Genomic DNA, 26,556 nt, shown 5'->3' on the forward strand with positions numbered 1-26,556 from the left:
GCATTGCCTCTCTTGCTTGACTATTCCTTGGTCTTGAGGTGACTTCAGTCTCCCTCTATTCCCACCCAGAGAGCTGAAAGGAACAGCACAGTGACAGCATAAAGACTAGTTTTGCCACCACAGAAAATAAACTATTGCTCAATGGTTTGCCATTCCTTCATTTTGGAAGTTCTGTTTTAAAACAACTATTATTTTACTAGAGGCCTGATGCACGAAATTTGTGCAAGAGTAGGCCTTCCTTCCCCCAGCTGCCGTCACCGACTTCCCTCTGGCACCTGGGACCCGGGCTTCCCTCGTAGCCCGGCTTCGTCTAGAAGGACATCTGGTTTAATTAGCATGTTATGCTTTTATTATTGTAGATTTGGTTATTTCTTCCAAGTGTTACTATAAAGGCTTGATTTTGTTGTTGTTGTTTTGCTTTTAATCTTTTCAGAAGCCTTTTTTATGAGTTCATTAGTGAGAATTTCTTCCTCTTGCTTGATGAGGACTGTTCTCTCACATGACAGGGCCCTGTAATCCACACTATTACGTGAATGATTGTAGCCTTCCCTGCAGCCCCCATGTACGTATTAGCTAAGTTAATCTACTTAGTGGAATTTATGGAAGTTTTGGGTGAGATATTTTCAAATGAGGGATAACTTCCTCAGTGTGGTGTGCCAGTGTAATGCTAAGGAGCAAGGACAGGGAGAGTTCTTGTTACTTTGGCTCTTGGATTTAGGGAGAAAGGGGGAGGGAGAACTAGTGGTGTAGAAAGGGCTAACATTCTCTTGAGTTGTTCTGTCCATATGACTATAGGACACTTGAAATGTTGGCTGACCCAAATTGAGATGTGTTGAAAGTATAATATACACATGGGATTTTGAAGGCATAGTACAAAAATACAGTGTAGAATACTTTGATAATTATTTTCATATTGATTACATGTTGAAGTGATAATATTTTGGGTATATTGATTTAAATAGTATGTATTAAAATTAATTTCACTTTTTAAAAAAAAATATATTTTATTGATTTTTTACAGAGCGGAAGGGAGAGAGATAGAGAGTCAGAAACATCAATCAGCTGTCTCCTGCACATCCCCCATTGGGGGTGTGCCCGCAACCCAGGTACATGCCCTTGACCGGAATCGAACCCGGGACCCTTCAGTCCGCAGGCCGACGCTCTATCCACTGAGCCAAACTGGTTTTGGCTAATTTCACTTTTTAAAAAACTTCTTTTTTATGTGGTTACTAGAATATTTAAACTTACTTGTGTCTCACATTGTATTTCTGTTGGATAGCATTGCGTTATAACTGTCCAATATGGTAGCCACTAGCCATATATGGTTATTTAAATTAAAATTAAATAAAATTAAATTAGTTCCTCATTTGCACCGGCCACATTTCAGGTACTCAACATAATCCATAGACCATAGAAGATGCCCATCATCACAGAAAGTTTTTTTGGAAGGGGCTGCTGTAGAGACTCCTTGAAGGCTCCATTTACCTTCTTTTTCATTAAGAGACACAATAGCCTGGGTGTTGGGCTCCCTGACTAACACGCTCATGTAGCCCTTGGTATTAGAGGTGAAATTATTGGAAACTGGGTGGGTCGTTGGGAACACTTTGGCTTGAGTTAGGGCACCTCTCTCTCTCTCTTTTAATCCTCACCCAAGGATATGTTTATTCTTTTTAAAAATATATTTTATTGATTTCAGAGAGGAAGGGAGAGGGAGAGAGAGATAAAACATCAATGATGAGAGAGAATCATTGATCGGCTGCTCCTGCACACCCCACACTGGGGAACGAGCCTGCAACCTGGGCATATGCCCCTACCGGTAATCGAGCCATGACCTCCTGGGCCATAGGTTGATGCTCAACTACTGAGCCATGCTGGCTGGGTCGAGGATATTTTTTTATTGATTTTAGAGAGAGAAGTGAGAGGGAGAAAGAAACATCGATGTCAGAGAGAAACATCAATCAGTTGCCTCCTGTAAGTGCCCAACCAGAAATTGAACCTGCAACCTACATATGTGCCCTGACTGAATTGAATCTGCAGGATGCACAGGATGACGCTTCAACCATTGAACCACCCGGCCAGGCAGGGCAGCATTGTCAAATCAAACTGGATCTTTGACATGGGTCTTGGCATTGATTTTTTTTATTTATTTGATACCAAAAACAAAGGCAACAAAAGCAAAAATAAACAGATGGGACTACAAACTAAAAAGTTTCTGCATAGCACAGGAAACCATCAACAAAATGAAAAGGCAACCTACTAAGTGAGAGAAAATGTTTGTAAATCATCTATCTGATAAGGGCTAACATGAAAAACGTAACACAACTCAGTAGCAACTACAACACATAATCCAATTACAAAGGGCAGAGGATTTGAGTCGACAGTTTCCCAAAGAAGACCTAAAGATAGAAAACAGGTACATAAAAAGGTGTTCAACATTACTGCTTATCAGGCTCTCTGCCAGGTGAGGGCACAGGGAGAAGACAGCTGTCTATGAGACAGCAAACAGGCTCTCACCACACACTGAATCTGCCAGCACCTTGATCTTGGACTGCCCAGCCTCCAGAACTGTGAGAGATAACTGTTTGTCATTTATAAGCCAAACCGCGCCCCCCCCCCCCCAAAAAAAAACACACATTACTACTTAGAGAAATGCAAATCAAAACCATAATTAGTCCTGGCCGGTTTTGCTCAGTGGTTAGAGTTGACCCAAGTACCAAAGGGTCGCTGGTTCAGTTCCCAGTCAAGGGCACACACCTTGGCTGCAGGTGTGATCCCCAGTCCTGGTCGTGGTGTATGTGGGAGGCAACCAGTCGATGTGTCTCTCACATTGATGTTTCTGTCTCTTTCTCTAAAGATCAATGGGAAAAATATCCTTGAGTGAGGATTAAAAAACAACAACAGCAACAACACACAATAAGATATCACATCACACCTGTTAGAATGGCTCTTATCAAAAAGACAAGAAGTACTGCCCAGCTGGTGTGGCTCAGCAGTTGAGTGTCGACCTATGACCAGGAGGTCATGGTTCGATCTCCCGTCAGGGCACATGCCCGGTGCGGGCTTGATCCCCAGTGGAGGATGTGCAGGAGGCAGCCAATCAATGATTCTCTCTAATCATTGATGTTTCTATCTCTCTCTCCCTCTCCCTTCCTCTCTGAAATTAATTAAAAAAATTATATATAAAGAAGTGAAGTATTGGCAAGGATATGGAGAAAAGGAATCCCTTGTGCAGTGTTGGTGGGATGTAAATTGGTGCAACCATTATGGAAAACAGTATGGAGATTCATTAAAAAATTAAAAATAGAACTACTATACAACCCAGCAATTCTACTTCTGGGTATTTAGCCAAAGGAAATGAAAAGACTAACTCAAGAAGATATCTGCACCCCCATGTTTATTGCGCATTATTTACAATAGCCAAGATATAGAAGCAGTCTAAATGTCCATTGATGGATGAATGGATAAAGTGAGCTAAATGTCCATTGGTGAATGAATGGATAAAGACACACACACCACACACACACACGTGCACACACATATACACACATACACACACAGATATATACATACAATGAAATATTATTCAACCATAAAAAAGGAAATTCTGCCATTTGTGACCACATGGATGGATCTTAAGGGCATTATGCTAAGTAAAATAAGTCAGAGAAAGACAAATACTGTATGACCTCACTTATATGTGGACTCTAAAAATCAAACCAAAAAAATTAAACTCAGATAATTGAGCACAGGTTGGTGGTTTCCAGAAGGAGAGGGATGAAGTATATGAAGGGAGTCAAAAGGTACAAACCTGTTATAAAGTAAATAGGTCATGGAGGTATAATGTACAGCATGGTGACCACAGTTAATAATACTGCATTACTCATTTGAAGGTTGCTAAGAGAATAGACCTTAGAAGTTCCTATAATAAGAAAAACATTTTGTAACTATGTGTGGTGACGGATATTAACTAGACCTGTTGTGGTGATCGTTTCACAATATATAAACATATTAAATCATTATGTTATACAACTGAAATTAATATAATGTTATATGTCAGTTATATCTCAATAAAAGAAATCAAACTGGAGCATCTCTCATTTCAAAGGCTTCAATGAGGAGGTTGGTGGTTTATAAGGGAAGAGTATCACCTGACTCTCTTTAACTATTTTCCCTAAGATAAGGCCTGTGAGACCAAAACTTGGTCTCTCTTAAAGCTAGGCTATCCTTTCCTACCAGCTCATTGGAGAATCATTATTAGTCATTTATTTAAAAAAAAAAAAATATATATATATATATTTTTTATTGATTTCAGAGAGGAAGGGAGAGGGAGAGAGAGATAGAAACATCAATGACGAGAGAGAATCATTGATTGGCTGCCTACTGCCCGCCCCCTACTGGGGATCAATCCTGCAACCCAGGTCCCTGGACTGGAATCGAACCTGGGTCCCTTTAGTACACAGGCTGACACTTTATCCACTGAGCAAACCGGCTAGCCAAGCATGCCAGCCCCGAGTTTGACATGCTTGAGCTAGGGCATTATTAGTAATTTATTTATGTACATTATCATTTATGTCTCATATATAATTATGTGTTTATAATTAAGTATGCTGGTGATTGGTAATTATATTTGATTTCATTTCTAGACCCTGTTTTTATATGCTCAGTCTTTATATTTTGTTGTTCTTTTAACTCCAAGTAACTCCAACAGAGAAAGCTAAAACCTTTCCCCTTCAGTAGTCTAGCTCATGCATTTAATTGGGATATTTCCCCCAAGCAGGTGAAAATTGACTCTTTTTTTTTTAAAAAAAAAACACAGCTTTATTGAGATATCATTTACATACAATATAATTCACCATTTAGAATATACAACTCACTGTTTTTTAGTGTATTTATAGGGTTAGCAATCATCATTATAATCCAGTTTTAGAGCATTTTTGTCTCCCCTAAAAGAAATCCTGTGTCAATTAATTGGCACTCCCCATTTCACAGCCCTAAGCAACCATCTATCTACTTCCTGTCTTAATATTTGCCTATTCTGGACATTGAAAATTGGTTCTTTGGGGGGGAGGAGGGGAAAAATCTTACATATAATAATGGTTTGCGGTCCTCCAAGATTGACCCTGTCTGACATAATTTTATTCCTTAGTATTTAATTTCTTGTTGGATTTGCTTAGATATCACATGAGTAGCATTGAGTTGAATTCATGAAAGGTACACAAAATGTATGGAAGATCAATACTACAAACTGGTGAATAGATGGCTGTGATTAGAGGACTTTTCAGCCCATCATTTAGTGAAGTGCTGAAAAAAATATTGACAATATCTGAATGAATATCTAGCAGCTAATTAAGTTAAATATTATTTTTTCATGTCAAGCAAAGGTTAAAACTTTACTTGATATATTTTTAATGAAATTAATTTAAAATTATCATCTATTTTATTTTTGCTAAAGTAATTTTGAATAATTAAATATTTGATTATAGTGCTGTTACATATTTATAGAAATTGTAAATTTGCATATGTAATTTGATAAATTATAATTTTATAAGTTAAGAAATTGCATTAAAAATTACTCAGCAAATACAAAGTTAAGTTAAAGAAAATTTAGTTTTTTTTAACCTTGTGTTGAATAAAAATAAGCTTTATATTTATTCTTATGTATAAAGCACAGATAGACATCATTAGCAGATATACAGTATATCTGAGGTATTAAAATTTCATAGAGGGTGCAATTGGAAAAGAAATATATAAAGGCTCTTTAGAATAATTATGAAAAAAAGATTAAGAAATGGAAACACTGGTATAGGTGTATCTCTTGGTAGGATGTTGATTAGTCAGAACTTGTGAGATCTATATTGGATGGAAAGGCCCTCGTTGCAGGTTTGCCATTTTGTACCTAGAGTATCTCCTGGTATTTCCCTTCATCCTAGTAAGGGACAGGGTGGATGTGCAGACCAGGGTAGGTCATACAGTACATATATGTAGAATAATCCCTCTTATAGTTCTTAGAGTTGAGTTGAAGAGATAAGTGTTTTGAACTCTGTATCTAGTAGATTGCTTGTCTTTATTTTGTTCTTTTTCTGGAGTTTTGTTCTGTTCTTTGATTTGGGACGTGTTTTTTTATCTCCATGTTTTTTTTTATCTCCTCATTTCAGCAGCCTCCCTGTGTTTATTTCTATGTATTATGTAGAGTTACTATGTCTCCTGGGCTTGGTAGAGTGGCCTAATGCAACAGGTGTCCTGTAGGGTCCAGTGGCACAGCCTACCTGATCAACCAAGCTGGGCACTTCAGGTGTGCCCCCACCCCTCTTCATGGGCTGTGTATACCCTCCTGTGGTAGTTGAGCGTTGACTGCTGTTGGCATGTCAGTGGGAGCGATTTACTCCCAGGCTGATCAGCTGCAAGGCCTGGCTGACCAACCACTGCCCACCATGGAGGATCAGCTGTGTAGGGGCCCATCCCAGAGTGGGTCTTGCAGAGATACCTATAAACCTTCAGTGGGTCTCTCGAGTCCACTGAGTGTGTTACTGTGGAGGTGGTTGGGTGGTGCTTGGAAGTGGTCTGAAGCTGTCAAACAGGTGCACTGGCTCTGGGGTCTCCCAGAAGGTGCAGGTCAAGATCAGTCACTGTCTGTGTTCTGCCCTGGGCCATGAGGCTTGAGTTACAAAACTATCTGCAGATGGCTGCTATTTGTGCTGGACTTGGAGATGCCCAGGAGAGGCCAAGCTTGGAACCAAGGCCAGCTGCTGCTAGTACCAGGCCTGGAGCCTCTTAGCGAGAGGTATGGGGCATGCTGAGGCCAGATGCTGCTTGTTTGAGAGGTTTTAGGAAAGTGAAGTGTGAGCCAAGATAGGCCATTCATATGGAAAAGCCACTGGAAACAGCTTGGGTGGGCCCACAAGTTTGGTGGGGCCAGGTTCTAGGGAATCACCAGGTCAGGGCTAACAGTGTGAGCCAGGTTGATGGAGACTCAGACATGGTGCTGGCCTGCTGGCTCTGTGGGGAGGGCTCATCAAAGGAGCAGTGCCTCTGACAGCACTTCTGTCTGGGAGAAAGCTGCCCCCCAGCTCTCGCCCTGATGCCAGACAGTTCAGTTTCTCCCTATATGTCCATGGTATCTTTTGAGCTACTATCCCAGTGCTGGAGCTCAGAGTGAGTGAGTCAGTCTATGTACAGGTCCTTTAAGAGGAACTGTCTGGGACTCCGTGTCACTCAGCCACAATGCCTGCTGGTTTTTATAGCCAGAAGTTATGGGGACTTCCCTTCCTGGCACTGGAACCCTGGGCTGGGGCCGGGGGGAGCTGGTGTGGGGCTGGGTCCCCTTAGTTTGCAGGAGGACCTTCACAGCCAAGATATCCCTCCTGATTTTTAATCACCACACGTGGGTGTGGGACCAGCCCGTTCCATGTCTGTGCTTCTCCTACCAGTCTCAATGTAGCTTCTTTAAATCACTAGTTGTAGGACTTCTATTCAGCTAGGTTTCAGGCGGTTCTAAATGATGGTGGTTCTGTAGTTTAGTTGTAATTTTGATGTGGTTGTGGGAGAAGGCGAGTACTGCATTTTCTACTCCACCATCTTGACCAGAAGTTGATACTGTAATTGATTTATTGCTAAAAATTCCAATTTACCTATAATAATCCATGGTATTTTGTATGTGCAGTACCTAAAGATTGTCTAATATCACAGCTTTCACTCTGAGGCCAGGGTTTGAAAGGAAATAACATGGGTCCTGGTTTTTGGGGAGGAATCTGCCTTATGCCTCTCCAGGTGTTGTGCTGAGGGACAGTAATACAAGTGTTGTTACGTTTGGAGGAATTAGTCAATCAATCCAGTGGTCGCCAACTGGTGGTCCAAGGACCACTGGTGGTCTGTGAGGTCCCAAAGGTTGGCGACCGCTGAGTTAATCAATCTAGGTTGCTATCATGTGCCTATGTGAGATCTGGGATTGGAACTCCTGAATCCTGAGTTTTTCCGTCTCTTAGGCCTTCTTAGAAATGTGGCAGCTATTTATAGAGACAGTGGAATATACTTTTTTGGGGGGATCTTTTAGAGCATGTCCATTGGCTGTTGCAACTCGAAAAAGGAGGGACTCAGTCTTGAACATCACCTGCTGCCATGGCCTTTCAGGCACGCTGTGTGTCAGGTCCTGAAGGGAACTTTTAATGCTTCAAGAGGCGCTTAGGCGTCCTGTTCCTCCTGTCGCTAGTCACCGTTCTTTTTGTTTTATAGGCGTCTCTGCAAACAGACTCATGGATGGTGCCATGCAGCTCACCTTCCGCAAGATGGCATTTGACTACTACCCCTTCCATTGGGCAGGTATGGGAGTTCTGAATGGGGCCGTTCCAGCATGGCTCAGGTATTGAGTGCAGATTCCTGGGTTCATCCCCGACGGCCCCGCAGGATGGTGCGAGGGCTTGAAGCCCCTGAGATGCTGGAAATAGCCCTCTTCCAAATGACACCTTCTGGAAACTTTCAGGGTCCATTATAGATGATTCTTTATTGGGGTGAGAGAGAGGGGAGGGAAGGCGATGCCTGAGCTGTTGCTTTTGATTCTACCCTCTGCCCCTTACTTCACTGGTTAGAGCCTCTTCAGTAGTCCGTAGTCAAAGATGGCACCATCCAGAAGCTGGCCTTTGGGAAGCTGAGGGGAAGGTCACATGTGGAATCCAGAACTTGAGTGCTCTGACTGGTTGATTTTTACATATCCCAGAAAATTCTGGATTAGGGCTGAGGGATCAGATTCTGAACTATGACTATACCAGTGGAAGGGGAAAATTGGACATTGGATCATGATCTTGTTCTAAAATCTTTTTGCTTTTTTGTTGCACAGGCGACAGCTGCAAACACTGGGTACGGCACTGTGAGGCCATGGAGACCCGAGGCCAGTGGGCCCAGAAACTGGTGATGGAATTTCAGAGTAAAATGGAGAAGTGGCATGAGGAGATGGGTCTGAAACCTCCCTGGCACCTGGGGGTAGACTCTCCCCTCCAGAAGAAAGCAGGTGGGTTACAAGGAGCTGGAGGACTCCTGTTGCTTAGCCTCTGGCTGTTTCCCTTTGAATATCCAGTGAGACAAAGCACTGGACTAGCTAGTTATCCCAGCCTTATCCCGTGAGAGTCATAATGACTTCTTTTCTTCACCCAGCCCTGTTCGTCCCCAGGGATGGCTGCAATGTTGCGAGAGGGTGCCATCACCTCTATTCAGTCGCTGTTGCTTGGTCTTAGGGAGAAGATAATTTTTGAGTTCCATCCAGAAGCTAGACAGTGTTAGGCTGTCTTTCCTACAAATGGCATTAATGATCTTAGGGTCATCACTTTATAATCCTAATTAGGATTTTTACTTCCTAATTCTATTAATAACGTGAGTTGAATGTGTCTGAGTGTCTTTCCCACCTTTTAATTTTTATTTAGATTCTCTCTCCAGTACTCGAAAGAACTCCCTTGAGAGAAACCCCTCTCAGGGAAGAAAGGCTGCCTTTCGGCCTCCAGCATGGAATCGCTTACGCTCTAGCTGCCTGGTAATACGGGTGGATGACTTGGACATCCACCAGGTGAGGAGTCCAGGGCACGGGGAAGCGTGATTGGAAAGGGGTGGGGCAGTTCCCTTGGAAGGCAACAGTGTGAGCAAAGTTGTGGAATTTGGGGTCTGTTTCCCTAACTTCTGGGTGGGTCGACACTTTCATGTCTTTCCTTCTGAGCATGTCTGTTGAGATCTGTACTTGGGATTCCACCAGTTTCCGGTGAATATCCTACTACAAACCTTACAAACCTTCCATTGAAAACATGAACTTGTGGATAGTGTTAGGCAGGTGTGAGAATGCCTGGAACACGTGGAAGATACATGTAGAAGCACTATGCTCCCTGGGACAGGCTAGACCAGCCGTGGGCAAACTACGGCCCGCGGGCCGGATCTGGCCCGTTTGAAATGAATAAAACTAAAAAAAAAAAAAGACCGTACCCTTTTATGTAATGATGTTTACTTTGAATTTATATTAGTTCACACAAACACTCCATCCATGCTTTTGTTCCGGCCCTCCGGTCCAGTTTAAGAACCCATTGTGGCCCTCGAGTCAAAAAGTTTGCCCACCCCTGGGCTAGAAGGATAGTAGAGGAAATGGAGGAAATTTTATTCTGGGTGCAGCACAGATGCTAACAGCAATTTGTAATAACAGGTTTCTACAGCTAAACAGCCCAGTAAGAAGCCATCTACACTCCTTTCCTGCAGTCGGAAACTTTACAACCTACCCGCTCAGGTCTCCGCCATTCACATTGAATTCACGGAGTATTATTTCCCAGATAATCAGGAGCTTCCAGGTAAGCATCGGAGGTGGCCATTTCTTCCCGTCCAGGCATGATCTTCGCATTTGTCAGGCTTGGGACTGTACTTATATTCTCACTGTTGTTAGGAGTTTAGGGTATTTGAGTTAGTTTAGCACACCTTTGTTAAAGACTCTGCCCTGTATAAATATGTACCTTGGCTCTCTCGATAGTAAAATGAATACTAGCTGGTAAGTAGGAGTCGAGCTGCTACTTTGTACATGGCGATTCTCTTCTCTGCTCTCCAGTTCCCTGTCCCAATCTCTACATTGAATTAAATGGTCTGACATTTACTGTGGATCCTGTCAGCTTGCTCTGGGGAAACCTCTTCTGCCTGGATTTATACCGCAGCTTGGAGCAGTTCAAAGCTATCTACAAACTGGAAGATTCCAGCCAGAAAGATGAGCACTTGGACATCCGACTGGATGCCTTCCAGTTGAAGGTAGGGAGAGAGTGGGATTCTTGTTCCCTGTTGACAGCCACAGCTGCATTTCGCCCATTATGATCCAGGGTTCTGCTCTGTCCTCTTGACAGAATAAGGAACACAGTTTCACAGCCGCAGTGGTCTTTCCTTGTGTGTTAATGGTGGGGCGTGCAGATATTCATCTGGCCATTCTGAATTGGGTTTCCTTTTCTCTCCGAAGGTAAGCTTCCCGCTGGAGAAGAGAGAGCAGGCTGGGCTGCATCGGCCCCAGGCCCTAGTCTTCTCTGCATCGTCCATGACGGCCACCAATACGCGCCACACCCCACACTGCAGCTGTCCAGACCTCCACAGCCTCTTCCAGGGCTTTGCTGCTGCTGAGTTCTTTCATTCCAGTTACGTTCAGTTCCCCAAGGTTCCAGGCGGCTTCAGTCTCCTGCATATGCTTTTTGTGCAGCATGCCTTCCAGATGGATTCCAGCCTCCCTCATGCTAGCACCCTCCCTCCCCAGAGGCCTACGGCTTCCCAGGATCTCTGGTCCATCCACTTCCCCCAGATCTCCTTGGACTTTGAGGGAACAGAGAACGTCAAAGGCCGTACCTTGAATTTTGTGGCCCCCTTCCCCTTGTCCCTTTGGGCCTGCCTACCCCTGCGCTGGCAGCAGGCCCAGGCACAGAAGCTCCTTTTGGCCGCAGAAGGGAGGCTGAAACCATCAGCCAGCTTTGGCAGTACTGTTCAGTCTGGGGCCCTAGCCCCTGACAGTGTGTCCCATCTGAGGTCAAAGACTGAACATGATTTGAAAAGCCTGTCAGGCTTTACTGAAGTCATGGAGACTCTGAGAGAAGGCGGCGGCGGCGGTGTGGATATCAAAGAGCCTCTGACCGAGCTGCAGGACACGGCAGAGGTTCACATGCTTGTACACTCCCCTGACCATGTCCGAGTGAGGCTCGACCACTACCAGTACTTGGCTCTGCTCCGCCTGCAAGAGGTGCTCCAGGGTCTTCAGGAGCAGCTGATGAAGGATACAGAGGCCATGACTGGGTCTGCCATGCAGGACCCGACAGCTTGCATTGGGGTCCTCTTCCCCAGCGCGGAGGTGGCTCTGCTCATGCATCCTGCCCCTGGTGCTGCCGAAGCTGATTCTGTGGGTTTAGATACCACCAGCCTCATAGATTCGGAGCTGTCTCCTTCTGAGGATCGGGAGCTGAAGTCTGATGCCTCCTCCGACCAGGGCCCAGCAAGCCCTGAGACGTTTCTGGAGGACAGTGGCATTGGAAATCTGGATGCAGCCCAGGATAGGTCACTGCCTCTCCATAGCGATGGAGAGCTGCAGCACTCGGCTTCTCTTGCACAGCAGTGGGCAGGGAAGGGCCATGAGGCATTCGATTCGCTACAGGCCAAGAGACTAAGCAGAGCCCAAGCGTCCAGCTCCCCAGCTGCCCTGAAGCCCCCAGGTGTTAGGGGTCCCGCTGTGAATGGACAGAGCGAGCTCGCACCCCTGAGGAACATTGAGGGGGAATTGTCAAGTGCTATGCATACGACCAAGGATGCCACCAAGGAGGCTCTGCATGCCACCATGGACCTCACCAAGGAAGCTGTGTCTTTGACCAAGGACGTCTTAGGTCTGGGCAAAGACCGAATGAGCTCCACCATGCACAGGATGCTGTCCCTGCCCCCAGCCAGGTGAGTGCTTCTCTGCTTCCTTCACTTACCCCATCTCTCCCTCCTGGTTATGGTCATGAGACTCACAGTCTCTTACTGCGAGCAGTCCCGAAGAATGCATAGAATGGCCTGTTCAATGTGGCAAAGCCTTGCTTTTCAGAGCTGCCTGCAGGGCAGGGCCGTGGAGGAATTTTCAGGCTACTTGGAGGGTAACAGGCACACCAATTGGAGAGACTCATTTTCAAGCTACATCTAATTCTGTGATAGGTGAAGAACCAGAAATCCCAATAAAATAACACAAAATCCCATTGATTTCACATGCCTCCACATATAAACTGTTCTTGGGCAGCTTTCAAGTCAATTGCTTCTTAGGATTAAATTATCTCCTCTTTCTCTGACTGACTGTTATATCAGATATGCTATATTGGAATGATAATGCCTGCCATCTGTATGATATTTTAGTCTTCAGTGAGCGCTAGTGTAGCATTTGGTTTGATTGGATCCCCCTGGCAACCTGGTAAGGTAGCTGCAGAAACTTGTAACCTTAGTTTATGGCTGAGGAAATAGGCCTCAGGGAGGATGCACCCAAGAAACCTGTGTGGTGGATAAAAAGCTGGGCTTTGGATTTGCTCTTTCTGATACATCTTATCAATGTCTGCCAGGAGAATAGAGGAGGAAGAAGTTCATCCTCTCATTCAGCAATAATTTTTAAGCCCTACTGTGTGCCGTTCTCTGTGGTAGGCACTGGAGATAAGTAGGGAGTAAGCAGAAACACAGAAATGGAGCCAACGGGTGTCTTAAGAGCTTTTGTCTGAATGGATTGTCTTAAGTGGATCTCAACATTGCCGGTGGCTGTGCTAGAACCTGCTAGGCACACATAGTCTAGGAAGAAGGAAACAGGAATGCTTTTAAAGGGGTGAATGATATAATAATTCCAGCCAGCATTTATTGAGTGCTTTTTATGTCAGGCACTGTCCTAACTACGTATAATATTAGTCCATTGAACTCCTGTAACAACCCTATAAGGTGGGTACTGGTATCACCCCCTCCCCATTTTACCAATGAGGAAACTGAGGCTCAGAGAGGGAAGGAGTTTGCTCAGGATCACACAACTTGTTGAGTGGTGGGGCGAGGATTAAAAGCCTGGACTGCCAGTCACCAAAAGTGCTGCCTTTTCTAAATGCAGAAGAGTAAGGGAGATGGGAAAGAGGAGAGTTGGAAAGAGCAGAGAAAGGTGTGTGATACAAGTTTTTATTTTTTTTTTAAATATATTTTATTGATTTTTTACAGAGAGGAAGGGAGAGGGATAGAGAGTTAGAAACATCGATCAGCTGCCTCCTACACACCCCCCACTGGGGATGTGCCTGCAACCCAGGCACATGCCCTTGACCGGAATCGAACCTGGGACCCTTGAGTCCGCAGGCCGACGCTCTACCCATTGAGCCAAACCGGTTAGGGCACAAGTTTTTTTTTTTTAAAACACCTGCAGTGACGTCCTAACTGTGCAGGCCAGTGGGCTTTTCGCAGTCCTCAGCCTGGACTCCACAGTGGCAGTGACTCCTGCCGGTCCGTTCGTCCTGAGCGGGTGTGACGTCAGAGGGAGAAGTCTTTCTTCTTCCTTAGCTGCTCTCTGCTCCCTTTTATCCTGGAAATGTGACCGTGCGTTCTCATCACCTTGGTCATAATTTTTAATTATAAAAATGATTGTGCTCACTTTGTTGGCAATGTAAAAAATAGAAGAAAACATGAAAGCCACTTGTAATGATGCTGCCCAGGGATAGCCACTATTTACATTTGCATCTATTTTTTCCCAGTGTTCATATATATATTTGTGTATCCATGTGAATGCTGATATGTGTATACACACATATATATACAAATATGGTTTTTACAACGGGATTATATTTCTGTAGGATATAGAAAATGTCCAATTTTATTCACTTAATGTTTTGTTGTGAATATTTTCCCATTCATTTTCCTATTCAAAAATTATGTGTGTATAATTTTTAATTACTCTATTATGTTCTAGCAAACTGTTGTATCATGATTTATTCATCCATTCCACTATCTAGGGGTAACTCATTTAGTCTGTTTCCAGTTTTTCTCCGCTAGAACCAATGCTGTGTTAAATGTCCTTATTTTTGTGAACAATACTGTTTATGCAAATTAAATCTAGAAATAGAATTATTGGGGTCAACCACTGCAAACATTTTTAAAGTTCTTGATGCATTTGCTAAACTTTCCGAAGATTTATATCAGCCTGTGCTTTTGAATGCTTTCTCTCTCTGTTTTTTTTTGTTTTTTTAAAAAATATATTTTATTGATTGTTTACAGAGAGGAGAGGAGAGGGATAGAGAGTTAGAAACATTGATCAGTTGCCTCCTGCACACTCCCTACTGGGGATGTGCCTGCAACCAAGGTTCATGCCCTTGACTGGAATCGAACCTGGGGCCCTTCAGTCCGCAGGCCGATGCTCTATCCACTGAGCCAGACCGGTTAGGGCTCTCTCTTGGTTATTTTATCCATTTCCTCACTTCTGCTATATTCCCTATTTTCAATCCTGACTTCCTTCCCCTACTCATTTAAAAGTATCTACTGCATGTAGTTCCAAAGGCATGTCCCAGGAGTGCCTGGAACCTCACATACATATAGCTAAATTCCTTGTCTCTCCCCAGAACAGTTCTTTCCCCTTTTGGGGAAAGTTCTACATTTTGACTCCGCTCATTCAGTCGTTTGTCAAGTTCAGACCACAATTCCTAGAGCAGGGATTCTCAGACATAAGCCTGCTTCAGAATCAGCTGGAGAACTTGTGAAAACACTGCTGAGCCCTACCCACAGTTCCTCATTGAGGGACTCTCACATCAGTTGCTCCTGTTTGTCCCCAAATGTCAACTGTTTTAGAAAACAATTAATTGAATTCCTCATTAAAGTCTTTACTTTCTAACTTGTTAGGAAAAGCCAGGTCAAACTTCTTAAAACACAGGTATGATCTTGTTATTTCCCTACTCTAAAACCTTCAGGCTTTTTCCTCACATCCCCTGAATTGAAATATTTCGTGTGGCATAAATCACATGGCACGTTACAGTTTTTATTTATTTTAAACTAGAGGCCCACTACACAAGATTTGTGCACTGGGGATGGGAGGGGGGTCCCTCAGCCCGGCCTGTGCCCTCTCACAGTCTGGGACCCCTCAGGATCGGACCTAAGCCGGCAGTAAGACATCCCTCTCACAGTCCGGGGCTCTCGCAGTTCAGGACCCCTTGCTCCTTACTGCCTGCCTGCAGCGGAGGCGGGAGAGCCGTGAGCCTGGCTTCTAGCTGGGCAGTGAAGCACACTGACCACCTGCGGGCAGCTCCTGTGTTGAGCATCTGCCCCCTGGTGGTCAGTGTGCATCATAGTGACTGGTCTTTCTGCCTTTTGGTCAGTTTGCATATTAGCCTTTTATTAAACAGGAGGATAATCGACTGTATTTCTTTAGAGTATATCAGTACTGAGCAGAAGGTACAGAGATTTCCCACAATTCCTAGAGCAGGGATTCTCAGATGTAAGCCTACTTCAGAATCAGCTGGAGCATCTTCTTATATAATCTTTCACCCAGGGTTTTCTATAATTTGGCTGCAACCATGTGGTAAAGTGAAAAAAAAAAGTGCTTTGCAAGAAGGTAATAGTCTTGGGTTTTTCTTTTTCTGTTTCTTTTTTTTTTTAGATTTGGGTTTTTTTAAAATTCATCTTTACTCATGAGTCAGTTTCTTCATCTGTAAAATGGGAAAGTAGGATTAAAGGTATTTGAAGCCCTAGCCAGTTTGGCTCAGTGGATAGAACGTTGGCCTGCGGACTGAAGGGTCCCAGGTTCAGTTCTGGCCAAGGGCACATGCTTGGGTTGCGGGCTCGATCCCCAGTAGGGGGCGTGCAGGAGGCAGCCGATCAGTGATTCTCTCTCATCATTGATGTTTCTATCTCTCTCTCCCTCTTCCTTCCTCTCTGATATTGATAAAGAAATATATTTTTTTAAAAAAATAGGTATTTGAAAGTTTCTTTTCACGATGTTATGCCTTTTAAACTTTATCTTCCATTTCTTTCCCTAACAAAATTTATGCTCTAGTTGGGCTGAGCTACTTACTAGTCTCTAAAGGAACTTTTTGTTTTCTGGTTTTATGCCTTTGCTTATGCTGTTTCTTCACCATAAAACGCTCTTTCCCCCACCTCTTTCACAGTCCTTCAAAGACCAACTCAAATGCCGTCTCCTTCCACAAAGCCATTTTTGATCTCCTTCTCCTCATCTTTCCCCCTCTTTGATATTGCCTGGCCTTTGGCTTGTACCTCTGTCCCTCTCTTATGGTATGTGTAACTTACTCCCATAGAGTGTTATTTATGTTTGAGTCTCCTCCTGCCTTCTAGATAAGTTCTTGAGGACAGGGGATGTCTTATTCATCACTTTATTCACCTCCACCGCTGCCCTGTGCCTAGATTGGTCCTTGTATGCGGAAGTTATTTAGTAAATACTTGTGGAATGAATGTGGGTGGATTCAAGTGCTATTCATTAGGTAGCTATTCATTAGCATGGGCTGTAGGTAGGTAGGTAGTTGTTCTCTTCTCTAAATGGGATGACCTTATATATACAACCTTGACATTGGATGTTGATAAGGGAGAGCTGCTTATGCAGCTTGAAATGCTGGAATATGAGGATTCATAAAGGTCACCTGTTAAAATGGTGTGACACCCCTCCCCTCTATAACAGGTAATAGTTGACATCAAAGTGTATGTATATAATAACTGTCTGGGCTGAAGGGATGGATATTGCAAGGGAACGAAACAGTGTTTCTGAAGCCACATCTGTGGATTTTGTTTTTGAACAGGGAGACCATGGCCAAGATAGAGGAGAAGGTGGCAGCCCCAGTGAGTGGAGGTGGTTCCCGACTCCGATTCTTTTCCATGAAGAGGACAGTGTCTCAGCAGTCATTTGATGGTGTCTCATTGGATAGCAGTGGCCCTGAAGACCGGATTTCAGTGGACAGCGATGGTAGTGATGGGTTTGTGATGCTCATGGAGTCTGGTAAGTGGAAGCAGAGCCAGCCAATGTTCTAGAAGTCCAGAAAGGGTTCTTTCTCCTGCTTGTATTCAGACTGGTAGGATGCAGAAGGACCTGAGATTTGATAAAATAGACATTTTCTTAACCAAAACAGAAAAAAAGAGAAATTTTAATGGATTTGTGGCTAGCTTTATCCCCACATCTTCTAGGTTATTGTTTAGTGCCTGGCCTTTATCACAGAGCGAGACCCGTCTGACAGCCACCCGCTGCAGCGGAGCATTAGCTCTGTGACCGGTGTTACGGTGTGTGTGTGCTGTCTGGTTTTTGCCTAACTATGTATTTTATTATTGAGAAATAACTAGGAGCTTTTTGTCTATGATAAAACAAATAACTTTTAGGAATTAGATCAATTACCATAGGAAATTACACTGGAAAGCAAACTTTTAAAATTGTTCCTTGCCCTAGCTGATTTGGCTCAGTGGATAGAGTGTTGGCCTGTGGACTGAAGGGTCCTGGGTTTTATTCCAGTCAAGGGCACAAGCCTGCGTTGCGGCTCGATCCCCAGTAGGGGGCGTGCAGGAGATAGCTGATCAATGGTTTTCTCTCATCACTGATGTTTCTCTCCCTCTCCCTCTCTGAAATCAGTAGAAATGTATTTTTTTAAAAAAATTGTTCCTTAAGTGTCTAAATGGAAAAAAAAAAGAGAATGTACTGTTTCTTAAGCTGAGTGGTGTGTGCCCACGTTTGCTTTGTTATTATTATTTTTAAATATTTTTTTATTGATTTTAGAGAGGAAGAGAGAGGGAGAGAGAGAAACACTCAGTGATGAGAGAGAATCACTGATTGGCTGCCTCCTTCTTGTCCCACACTGGGGATCAAACCCACAACCCAGGCATGTGCCCTGACTGGGAATTAAATTGTGATTTCCTGGTTTGTAGGATGCTTAACCACTGAGCCACCCCAGCTGGGCTGTTATTATTAATTTCTTATGGGAAATTTCAAATATATATAAAAGTAGACAGAATGAAGTCATGAACCCTCGTATACCCATTACCTAGCTTCAAATATTAAGAATACATGGTCATTTTTGTTTCATACATACTTCTGCCCACTTCCCTTCTTCCCATATTATTTTGAAGCAAATCCCAAACATATCATTTGATCCATAAATATTTTCATTATGCATCTCTAGAAAATACAAACTTTTAATTATGGTAAAAGACACATAAATTGACCATCTTACCTCTTTTAACTATAATTCAGTGGCATTAAGTACATTCAGATAGTTGTGCAGCCATCTCTACTATCCATCTCCAGAACTCTTCATCCTGAAAAAATGAAACTCTATGCCTATACTCCTGTTTGTTTGTTTTTTTAAATATATTTTATTGATTTTTTATAGAGAGGAAGGGAGAGTGATAGAGAGCCAGAAACATTGATGAGAGAGAAACATCGATCAGCTGCCTCCTGCACGCCCCCCACTGGGGATGTGCCCGCAACCAAGGTACATGCCCCCGACTGGAATCGAACCCGGGACCCTTGAGTCTGCAGGCCGACGCTCTATCCACTGAGCCAAACCGGTTCTGGCGCCTATACTCCTGTTAACCATCGTTCTGTTTTCTTTCTCTATGAATTTGACCATTCTAGGTACCTCATATAAGTGGAAGCATACAGTACTTGTTCTTTTGTGACCATCTTGTTTCACCTAACATAATGTCCTTAAGGTTCATTCACGTCGTAGCATGTGTCAGAATTTCCTTCGTATTTTGTTTATCCATTTATCCATCCATGGACACTTGACTTGCTTCCATTTATAGACTTTTAAAATATTTGACAAAATACTATTGCACTTTTAAAAATTAACTAATTCCTTAAATTCATCAAATATGTAGTTAGTCTTCAAATTTCTAATCTCATAAATGTCATATTTTGTCTTTGCAATTGTCATTGTTTTTAGAGATTGTATTTGAACAGAAGTTTTTGACTTTCAAACTCTTTTGTTGTCTTTCTTATGCAGAGTCTGGTTCAGAATCTCTTCCACCAGGATCTCTTCCAAGTGCCCTGGACAGTGCTGGTGTTCAAGGGAGCTCCATCGTGGAGAGTTGTGGACAGGGGTCACCGGAGGCCAATAGTTTGGCCCCACCCAGTGGGGAAGACCTCCATCCTCACCCGGTCAGCTGCTCTCCTTCCTTCTCTGCAGAGGGCAGGCTCTAGGCTGGAAGCTCAGGAATCAGCTAAGATGGTCTTCTTTTACAGGTCTCGGTTCTGGTGCTGAAGGTAAATGAGGTGTCTTTGGGGATTGAGGTGCGTGGTCAGGACCTGACTGTGGCCCTGCAAGCAGAGGAACTGAGCCTGCAGCACCTGGGCACCGTGGGACTCTGGCCGTTCCTGCATGGACAGTGCCCGGGTAAGGAGGGCGGCCATTCCAGGCAAGCTGGTGGGATTTGTCTGGGGCAGCCAGAGCTTAACTGGTTCCTGTCACTGCTCCAGCGGCAGCTGCCCTAGCCACGCCCTTAGCCTTTCTCTCCAGTAGCCATTGGGGGGGAGGAAGGACTCCCAACGAAGCCGCCTTCTTGCCAGGAACTTCTTTCTGGGGGTTTGCATTCAGTAGTAGGTTAGTCTTCATTTTCACTTCCCACATGCTCCTTAAGCTTATGCATGAGGACAGTGTCCACTTATTCGTTCGTGTGGCTGCTCATATCAGATTATATCTGACCAAGGAGCTTCTGTCACTCAGATTAAATCCTTGGATGTGAATTATTGTTTAGACTTTAAAAGATGACAGGAAAAATCTGGGCTTGTGTTACATGTTTCATTTAAAATTTTGGTTTTTAAAATATTCAGTAAATACTAAGGAATACTTATAAGGTATATGTAAGGTATAAAAAAAATAACAATACAGTTATTATTGTTTAATAAAACAGTGCCATTATCTTTGAAGCCCTGGACTCCTCTCCTGAGCCTCTGCCTCTCCTGTCAGAGGGAGCGCGGCTTCCTGACTTTGTATTTGTTACTCTCTTCTTTACAGTTCTTTCACGTGTGTTTTATCAATGTATTATTCTGTTTTGTGGGGTTTTGAGTTATTCTAAGTGGAATTATAGTTTATATTCTTTTGTGATTTACTTCTTTCAAGTAACATGATATTCTTCAGATTCTTCCAGGCTGTTGAGTTAGCTATAATTCATTGTCTCTACTATATAATATTTTATTGTATAAATATACTACTTTTTGCTTTTTAAAAACAGCTTTATTGGGGGTATAATTTTTGCTTTTTATAAAACAGCATACTGTGAAATTCACTCACTAGAAATGTACAATTCAATAATTTTTAGTACGTTTACAGAGTTGTGCAATAATCACCATCACCCCTCAAATACCTCTTGTACCCATCACTATATTTACTTCTTCAGTCTATTCTGTACAGGCATTTGGATTGTTTGCAGTATTTTTGTGTTGCCTTGAACATCCTTGTACATGTCTCTAGTATGTATGTTGGAGAGTTCTCCAGAGTTCTGTTCCTGAGGATATCATTTCTAGGTCATTAGGGAAGGTATAGCTCTAACTGTTCTAGACAATGCCAGTTTGTTTTCTAAAATGGTTGTACCATTAGCAGTATGTAAGTACACGGTTGTTCCATATCCTTGGCTATGGCTGAGATTGTTTTTTGTGGAGTTTTGAGATTAGCGTGGATCCTGCTTGGCTTTATCAGAGAGGCGTGCCTTTATCTGGGAAGACCAAGACTTGACAGAAAGGAAGAGACATTCAAATTGAGCAGAGTAGAGGGTTTTATGTTTTCAGAGCTTTCCTTGGCCATTCTTAGCAAGGCCAGCTTTTTTGGCCCTTTCCCTCCTGACCCACCGTGGGAGTTACAGCAAGGGAACTGCGCCCATGGTCTTCGTGGTCAGGCTGCTGGTGCTCAGATCCTGTCCTGCTATTGTAAGTGGTGTAACTTTGGGCAGTTATTCTCTGGTCCTAGTTCCTTCATCTCTAAGATGGGAAGGATGATAATACTTTTGGCATAGGGTTGTTATGAATATTAGAACAGTCCCTGACTATTAGCTAATTTTTTCCTTCTGTCATCTCAAAGGTACGAGCTTTCTAGAATCCTCAACTTCGAAGACTTGCCACATCAGGCCAGCTGTGGGCCTTCGCTTTGAGGTGGGGCCTGGTGCAGCTGTTCATTCCCCCCTGGCCACAAAGAATGGCTTCCTGCATTTATTGCTTCAAGGCTGTGACCTTGAGCTGCTCACCTCAGTGCTCAATGGCCTGGGGCCCTTCTTGGAGGATGAGGAGATTCCGGTGGTAGTTCCCATGCAGATTGAGCTCCTGAACTCCAGGATCACCCTGAAGGTGAGAGAGACTTTGGGTTTTCACCCTAGACTTCATCAGGCCAGGAATTCTGGCAGTGACAGCTTTAGCCTCTTGCCTTGTCACTGTAAAAGGAGTGAGGAGTGAGTGAGGAAAAGCATATTCGCATTCTTTGTCAATGTTACAGCTCTACATACATATGTGTTGTCAAAAAGTCCTGTGTTCAGGTCAGAAGACCCGTCTGTAGCCCTGACCTTGTCCTTGGCGTGCAGCATGATTGTGTGCAATCCCTAGTTTATTTGATCCTCAGTTTCACCATCTCTAGAATGGGAGAGACTCATTGCTGCCTCTCACACCCTTGCAAGAATGTATGGATAAACAATGACATAGCAGCGCTTCAGACTGAATGGGAGAAGCCTGGGTTGTTACCTGATTGCTCTGGGTTGGTTGGGGCATCATGCATTCCCTCTTCCTGTAGGATGATATCCCCCCCATCTACCCAACGTCTCCAGGCCCCGTGCCCATCACTCTAGCCATGGAGCATGTTGTGCTGAAGCGGAGTGATGATGGTGTGTTCCACGTAGGCGGTGAGTTGGGCTTGTCAGCCCCCTGGCTTCCCTGTCTTTCTCCTCCTGTAAGGGAATAGGTGACAACTAGGAATTGTCTGCATCTGGGCAGCAATTTGTCATTTAGAACCTTTACTTTTTTTTCCAGCTGCTGCTCAGGACAGATCATCAGCCGAAGTACCTAACAGTGAAAAGAGACAGCCCCCAAAAGAACAGGTATTGTTGGTGCTCACAGGGGAGGCTTTTGGACAACAGGAGAGGACCTGACTGAACAGTACCTTCCCCATAAGCCCCTAGGGACTGTAGTTGCAGAAGCTGGTAAAACCCAGAAGGCTGGAAAGGTTTCTCGTGCTGTATGTGGATGGGTGGTTTGGGCTCTGTCACCTAGTAGCAGCCTCTAGATGCGCTGAATAGAGGATGTAAATCAGGAGCTGGTGGTGGAAGGATGGTTGCTGATCACAGATCTTCCAGCTGCTGTCCCTGTAACTGATGAACTCTGAAGAGAGGATTAGGCTTCTAGAAAAAAACGAGTTGGGTTCTCTTGACCATTGGCCAAACTTGTGGATCTTTCTTCCACCTTGTTCCCTTACTGAGTGTTGTTTTTTTCAAGTTGTGTTACTTTATTCATTAACTGAATGACTTATTGTTCCTCAGGTGAAAGAACTGTCTGCCCTACGAAAGGAACTTACAGAAACTAAACAAGCATTGGCCAGTGCCAGCCAGGAGAAAGACAGACTTTTCCAGGAGCTTAGGAAATATAACCCCTTCTTTGAGCTCTGACAGCTGTGGCTCAGCCATCGGTGCCAAGGAGAGGCAGTCACCAGCAACAGCGCCCGTGACAGACGGCAGCCTCCAATGTTGAATAAGTTGAGCTAAGGATGCCAGAGGGACCGGGCGTGCTTAACTCCTTTCTGCTATGGGTTGTCACTGGGATAGATAGGGCCAAGCATGACCATGTTCCAGGAAACTGGGGGCAGCTTTGTGCGTGGCTCACGCATCACATCTTGCTGTTGGGTCCTCTGCACACTAGGTGGCATCTTCTCCACACTGTAGGGCCATTTCACTGCATGGTTTCATGACAGACATTTGCTTCCTCCACAACCTGTGTGAACAAGGGGAAGTGCTCACCTCCTCAGTCACCCAGACTCACCAAAGATTCTCTTCCTAGAGCTTCCTGTAGCAGACCTGAATAGTCCTGCCTGAGCTCCGGCCACAGGGGTAGAGTGGAATAGGAAGCAGCCAGCAAGGCGGGAGCCAGAAGGGGCATGAGATAAGGGAGACCGGGACCCTGCTTTTTTTTGGAATGGGAACCAAGCTCATATCTTCTTGGCTGATAGTACAATCAGATTTTTCAGGGTTCAGCTTCCTTGGTTATGCTTTGTCATTGTGAGGCTGTGGTAGAAAGTAAATAGCAGCAGCTTTCCCTTCTGGAACACAATTTATTTTAAGTTTAAGTCAAGAAAATAATAATCACTCTGGGTTAGGTGGTTGAAGGCATGGTGTGATAGGGATGAGCGGGGAGCTTGGTTCTGAGCCCCAGGTGCCTGCCTAGAATGCTGCCTCTCTTCTGCGGCTGCACCTGGAGGTGCTTTCCTGTCTCCCAGGGCCCCTGGCACAGCTGTCTCCCCAGCACTATGACTTTCTACCAGCACTCTCCTTAGCTCTTGGTTTGGGAGCTGAAAGTGTGTTTTAAACTATAACATAAACACCTTAGTCTGTTGCACCCTGCTCCCCTCTATCACTGTGGCTTTTAAGATTATGTAATTTTGACTTAAAAAAAATACCCTTCATCCTAGCTAGGTTTTGACCCCCCCTGCCCCCCAAAAGCGCAATTTCCTCCTTTCTTTCCTGTCTAATTCTTCCTTAACACTCTACCTTCATCTATACTATTTTGTGTACTTCAGACTGTGTTGATTGGACAGAAACTCATCAGCTAACTCACCTTGAATCTGCAGGATGGTAAATTAGTGATTTAGTAGTGTCAGTAAAGTCTTAATCACATTGACCTATTGAAGGAAAGGTAAAATGTTTCCCTGTGGGAAATCATGCCCAACTTGTATATTACAGATTTTTTAGGATAAAAAGAAACATCTGTTCAAGAAGGAACAGTATCTAATTTGTTCACACTTTTAAAGAACTTTTGTCAAGTTCTTTATTAAGGCAGTTTAAAAGCACCAGTTACTGTGAGATTATGGGAATATTTTGTCATGCTTAGGAAACAACTTAGAGACTTAAGAATAAACATGCTTCTGGAAAGACTGTTAACAGGGGAAGTTTCCTACTGATTGATGCTTGGTTGAACCTTATTTAATATTTTCATAAATAACCTGAAAGTAGGATATTACAATGCAATCATATGTCACTACTTCTAGGCATTGAAAGGTAAACCAGAAGAGACTTTAAACACACACATAAACACACACACACACACACACACACACACACACCCCAAAAACTGCAGAAGGGCCACAAGCCAGGCTGTGAATACTCAGGAAAGTGACAGGTGAGGTTCAGTGCAGGTGAGTGTGAAGGAATGCAATTACAGAAAACAGCACAGCAGCCGACGAGGCAGTGCGCTCCTGTTAAAACTCAGGATGGAAACGGAGGCATTGCTGAGGGGAAGGGTCGATGTGCTACTGAGGCCAAAAGGCCAGTTACATCATCAGCAAGGACACATGGAGGCAACCCAGAAAAGGACCTCACACACGGCCATGCACATGTGCACCTCGGGTCTTAACTAAAATATACAGCTGCAGAGAGCAGCAAAAATGATGGGGGGTGGAGGCACTTAGATGAGGACCATCTTGAACGATGAAAGCGGAGGGTGGTGTTTGATCACATATCCAGCAAGAGGAAGGACATGTTCACCAGGTCCTGAAATACTAGCTCTCGGCTGTACCGCAGAGCCTTAGGCAAAAGGAAGCACTCCTCAGCAAATCAGAAACTGGTGGAGCTCCTTGTCAAGGTCGCTGGCAGGACCCGTGCCTGTGCGGGGCCGCAGGAGAGGTAGGGAGTCCTTGCATGGTGTAGGCCCCCGAAAGGAATTGCAGGCCACTGGGGCTATTTGGTGAAATACAACTCCACAGACTCCCTTAATGCTTCTTCAGAGGCAGAATGGAGAACAAATGGATCAGCAGTCCTCTCAAGTATGGCATTTCTAAAGTCTTGGAAGGGGAGGAGGGAGATCCAGTCGCTGGAAAATGGAATTATTCAAACTTAGGCTCACCACAATTGGTTTAAAATCACACTGATTTTCTTCCCTTTCTCTTTTCCTGGCCCACCATATCCCTCTGGCATCCCTCCATGTGAAGAGCATGCCTAATCGGCATTGCCTGGTATACCTTTACCTTAAGAACTTGTGCTCGATGGCAGGCAGTAGAAACAACCTGGGCAGTACCAAGGTTAACCCCGTTAACAGCCAGCTCAGTCAGTTTCTGGCCTTTCTGGGGCTCTGGTCCATGTGACAAATGTAGCCCTGTATCTGACTTCCATTATACAGCAGCTTTGGCCATTGTATCTTGAAATCGTCCCTCAGGAAATACGGTCGGGGTCATTGTCCCATGGAATTTTAGTAAACATCTTGTGCAACTTCCTGCTGCTCTTCAGTGGAAGATTTTTTTTCATAATGAAGACATGTGAACTGGTTATCAGGATAAATGTGAAGGAAAAAAGTGGAAGGAAAAAATAGTACCAGCTCCTTTGGACTGCTTACGATTTCTGCCTTGGAGCTCGAAGACTCTGAACAAGAAATAATACCTCACGAAAACGTCTGGAGTGATGACAGCACCACTTCCCAGACGCCGGCCACTGCACATCAGCATTTCGGCTGTGAAACCTCGACAACTGTCATCTGTGACTGTCTGCGTTTCCTGTTTACATGGATGTACTGGAGATATGCTGTAGTGCACTTGCACTGGTGTAAATCTCTCAGCTGAGCTGCAGGGATGGTTTTCAATCTCAAATTGTTTTCAACTACTGGAATAATGAACCTAGTTTCTTAAGACAGAAGGTGTGGGTTCCATTCTTGTGTTGGCTGCTTTTTGCTGTATATTTATTCTGACCTTGATTTTGCCATGGGCCTCAACTTTGTGTACTTTTTCATGGTTCTAAAAGAAATGGTTCCTGCGTATGGAATATCCAAGGCGTAAACACCACCCCTCACACATCCCATTACCCGACCCACTTACATGAGCTTCCCCTTAGTTCAGGAGGGTGGTGGGAAGGTTGTTTGAGGTATTGCTGTGGTGATACGGG

General features: G+C 44.1%; 1 protein-coding gene across 1 annotated transcript in view; it reads left to right on the plus strand.

The window, feature by feature from the left end:
• The window catches only part of BLTP3A (bridge-like lipid transfer protein family member 3A), a 58,430-nt gene extending 32,115 nt beyond the window's left edge, over nt 1-26,315 (plus strand). Inside the window, exons 9-21 of the mRNA XM_081095007.1 lie at nt 8,230-8,316; nt 8,831-9,001; nt 9,411-9,550; nt 10,172-10,313; nt 10,565-10,758; nt 10,961-12,420; nt 17,256-17,452; nt 19,446-19,600; nt 19,685-19,835; nt 21,516-21,778; nt 22,215-22,323; nt 22,451-22,518; nt 22,957-26,315. Of these exons, the coding sequence (XP_080951133.1) occupies nt 8,230-8,316; nt 8,831-9,001; nt 9,411-9,550; nt 10,172-10,313; nt 10,565-10,758; nt 10,961-12,420; nt 17,256-17,452; nt 19,446-19,600; nt 19,685-19,835; nt 21,516-21,778; nt 22,215-22,323; nt 22,451-22,518; nt 22,957-23,082 (3,263 nt within the window). The 3' untranslated portion in view covers nt 23,083-26,315. The remainder of the gene's footprint in view (nt 1-8,229; nt 8,317-8,830; nt 9,002-9,410; nt 9,551-10,171; nt 10,314-10,564; nt 10,759-10,960; nt 12,421-17,255; nt 17,453-19,445; nt 19,601-19,684; nt 19,836-21,515; nt 21,779-22,214; nt 22,324-22,450; nt 22,519-22,956) is intronic.
• Nucleotides 26,316-26,556: the final 241 nt, after the last annotated feature.

This window comes from Myotis nattereri (genome assembly GCF_964212035.1).
Source record: "Myotis nattereri genome assembly, chromosome: 6".
Taxonomy (NCBI): domain Eukaryota; kingdom Metazoa; phylum Chordata; class Mammalia; order Chiroptera; family Vespertilionidae; genus Myotis; species Myotis nattereri.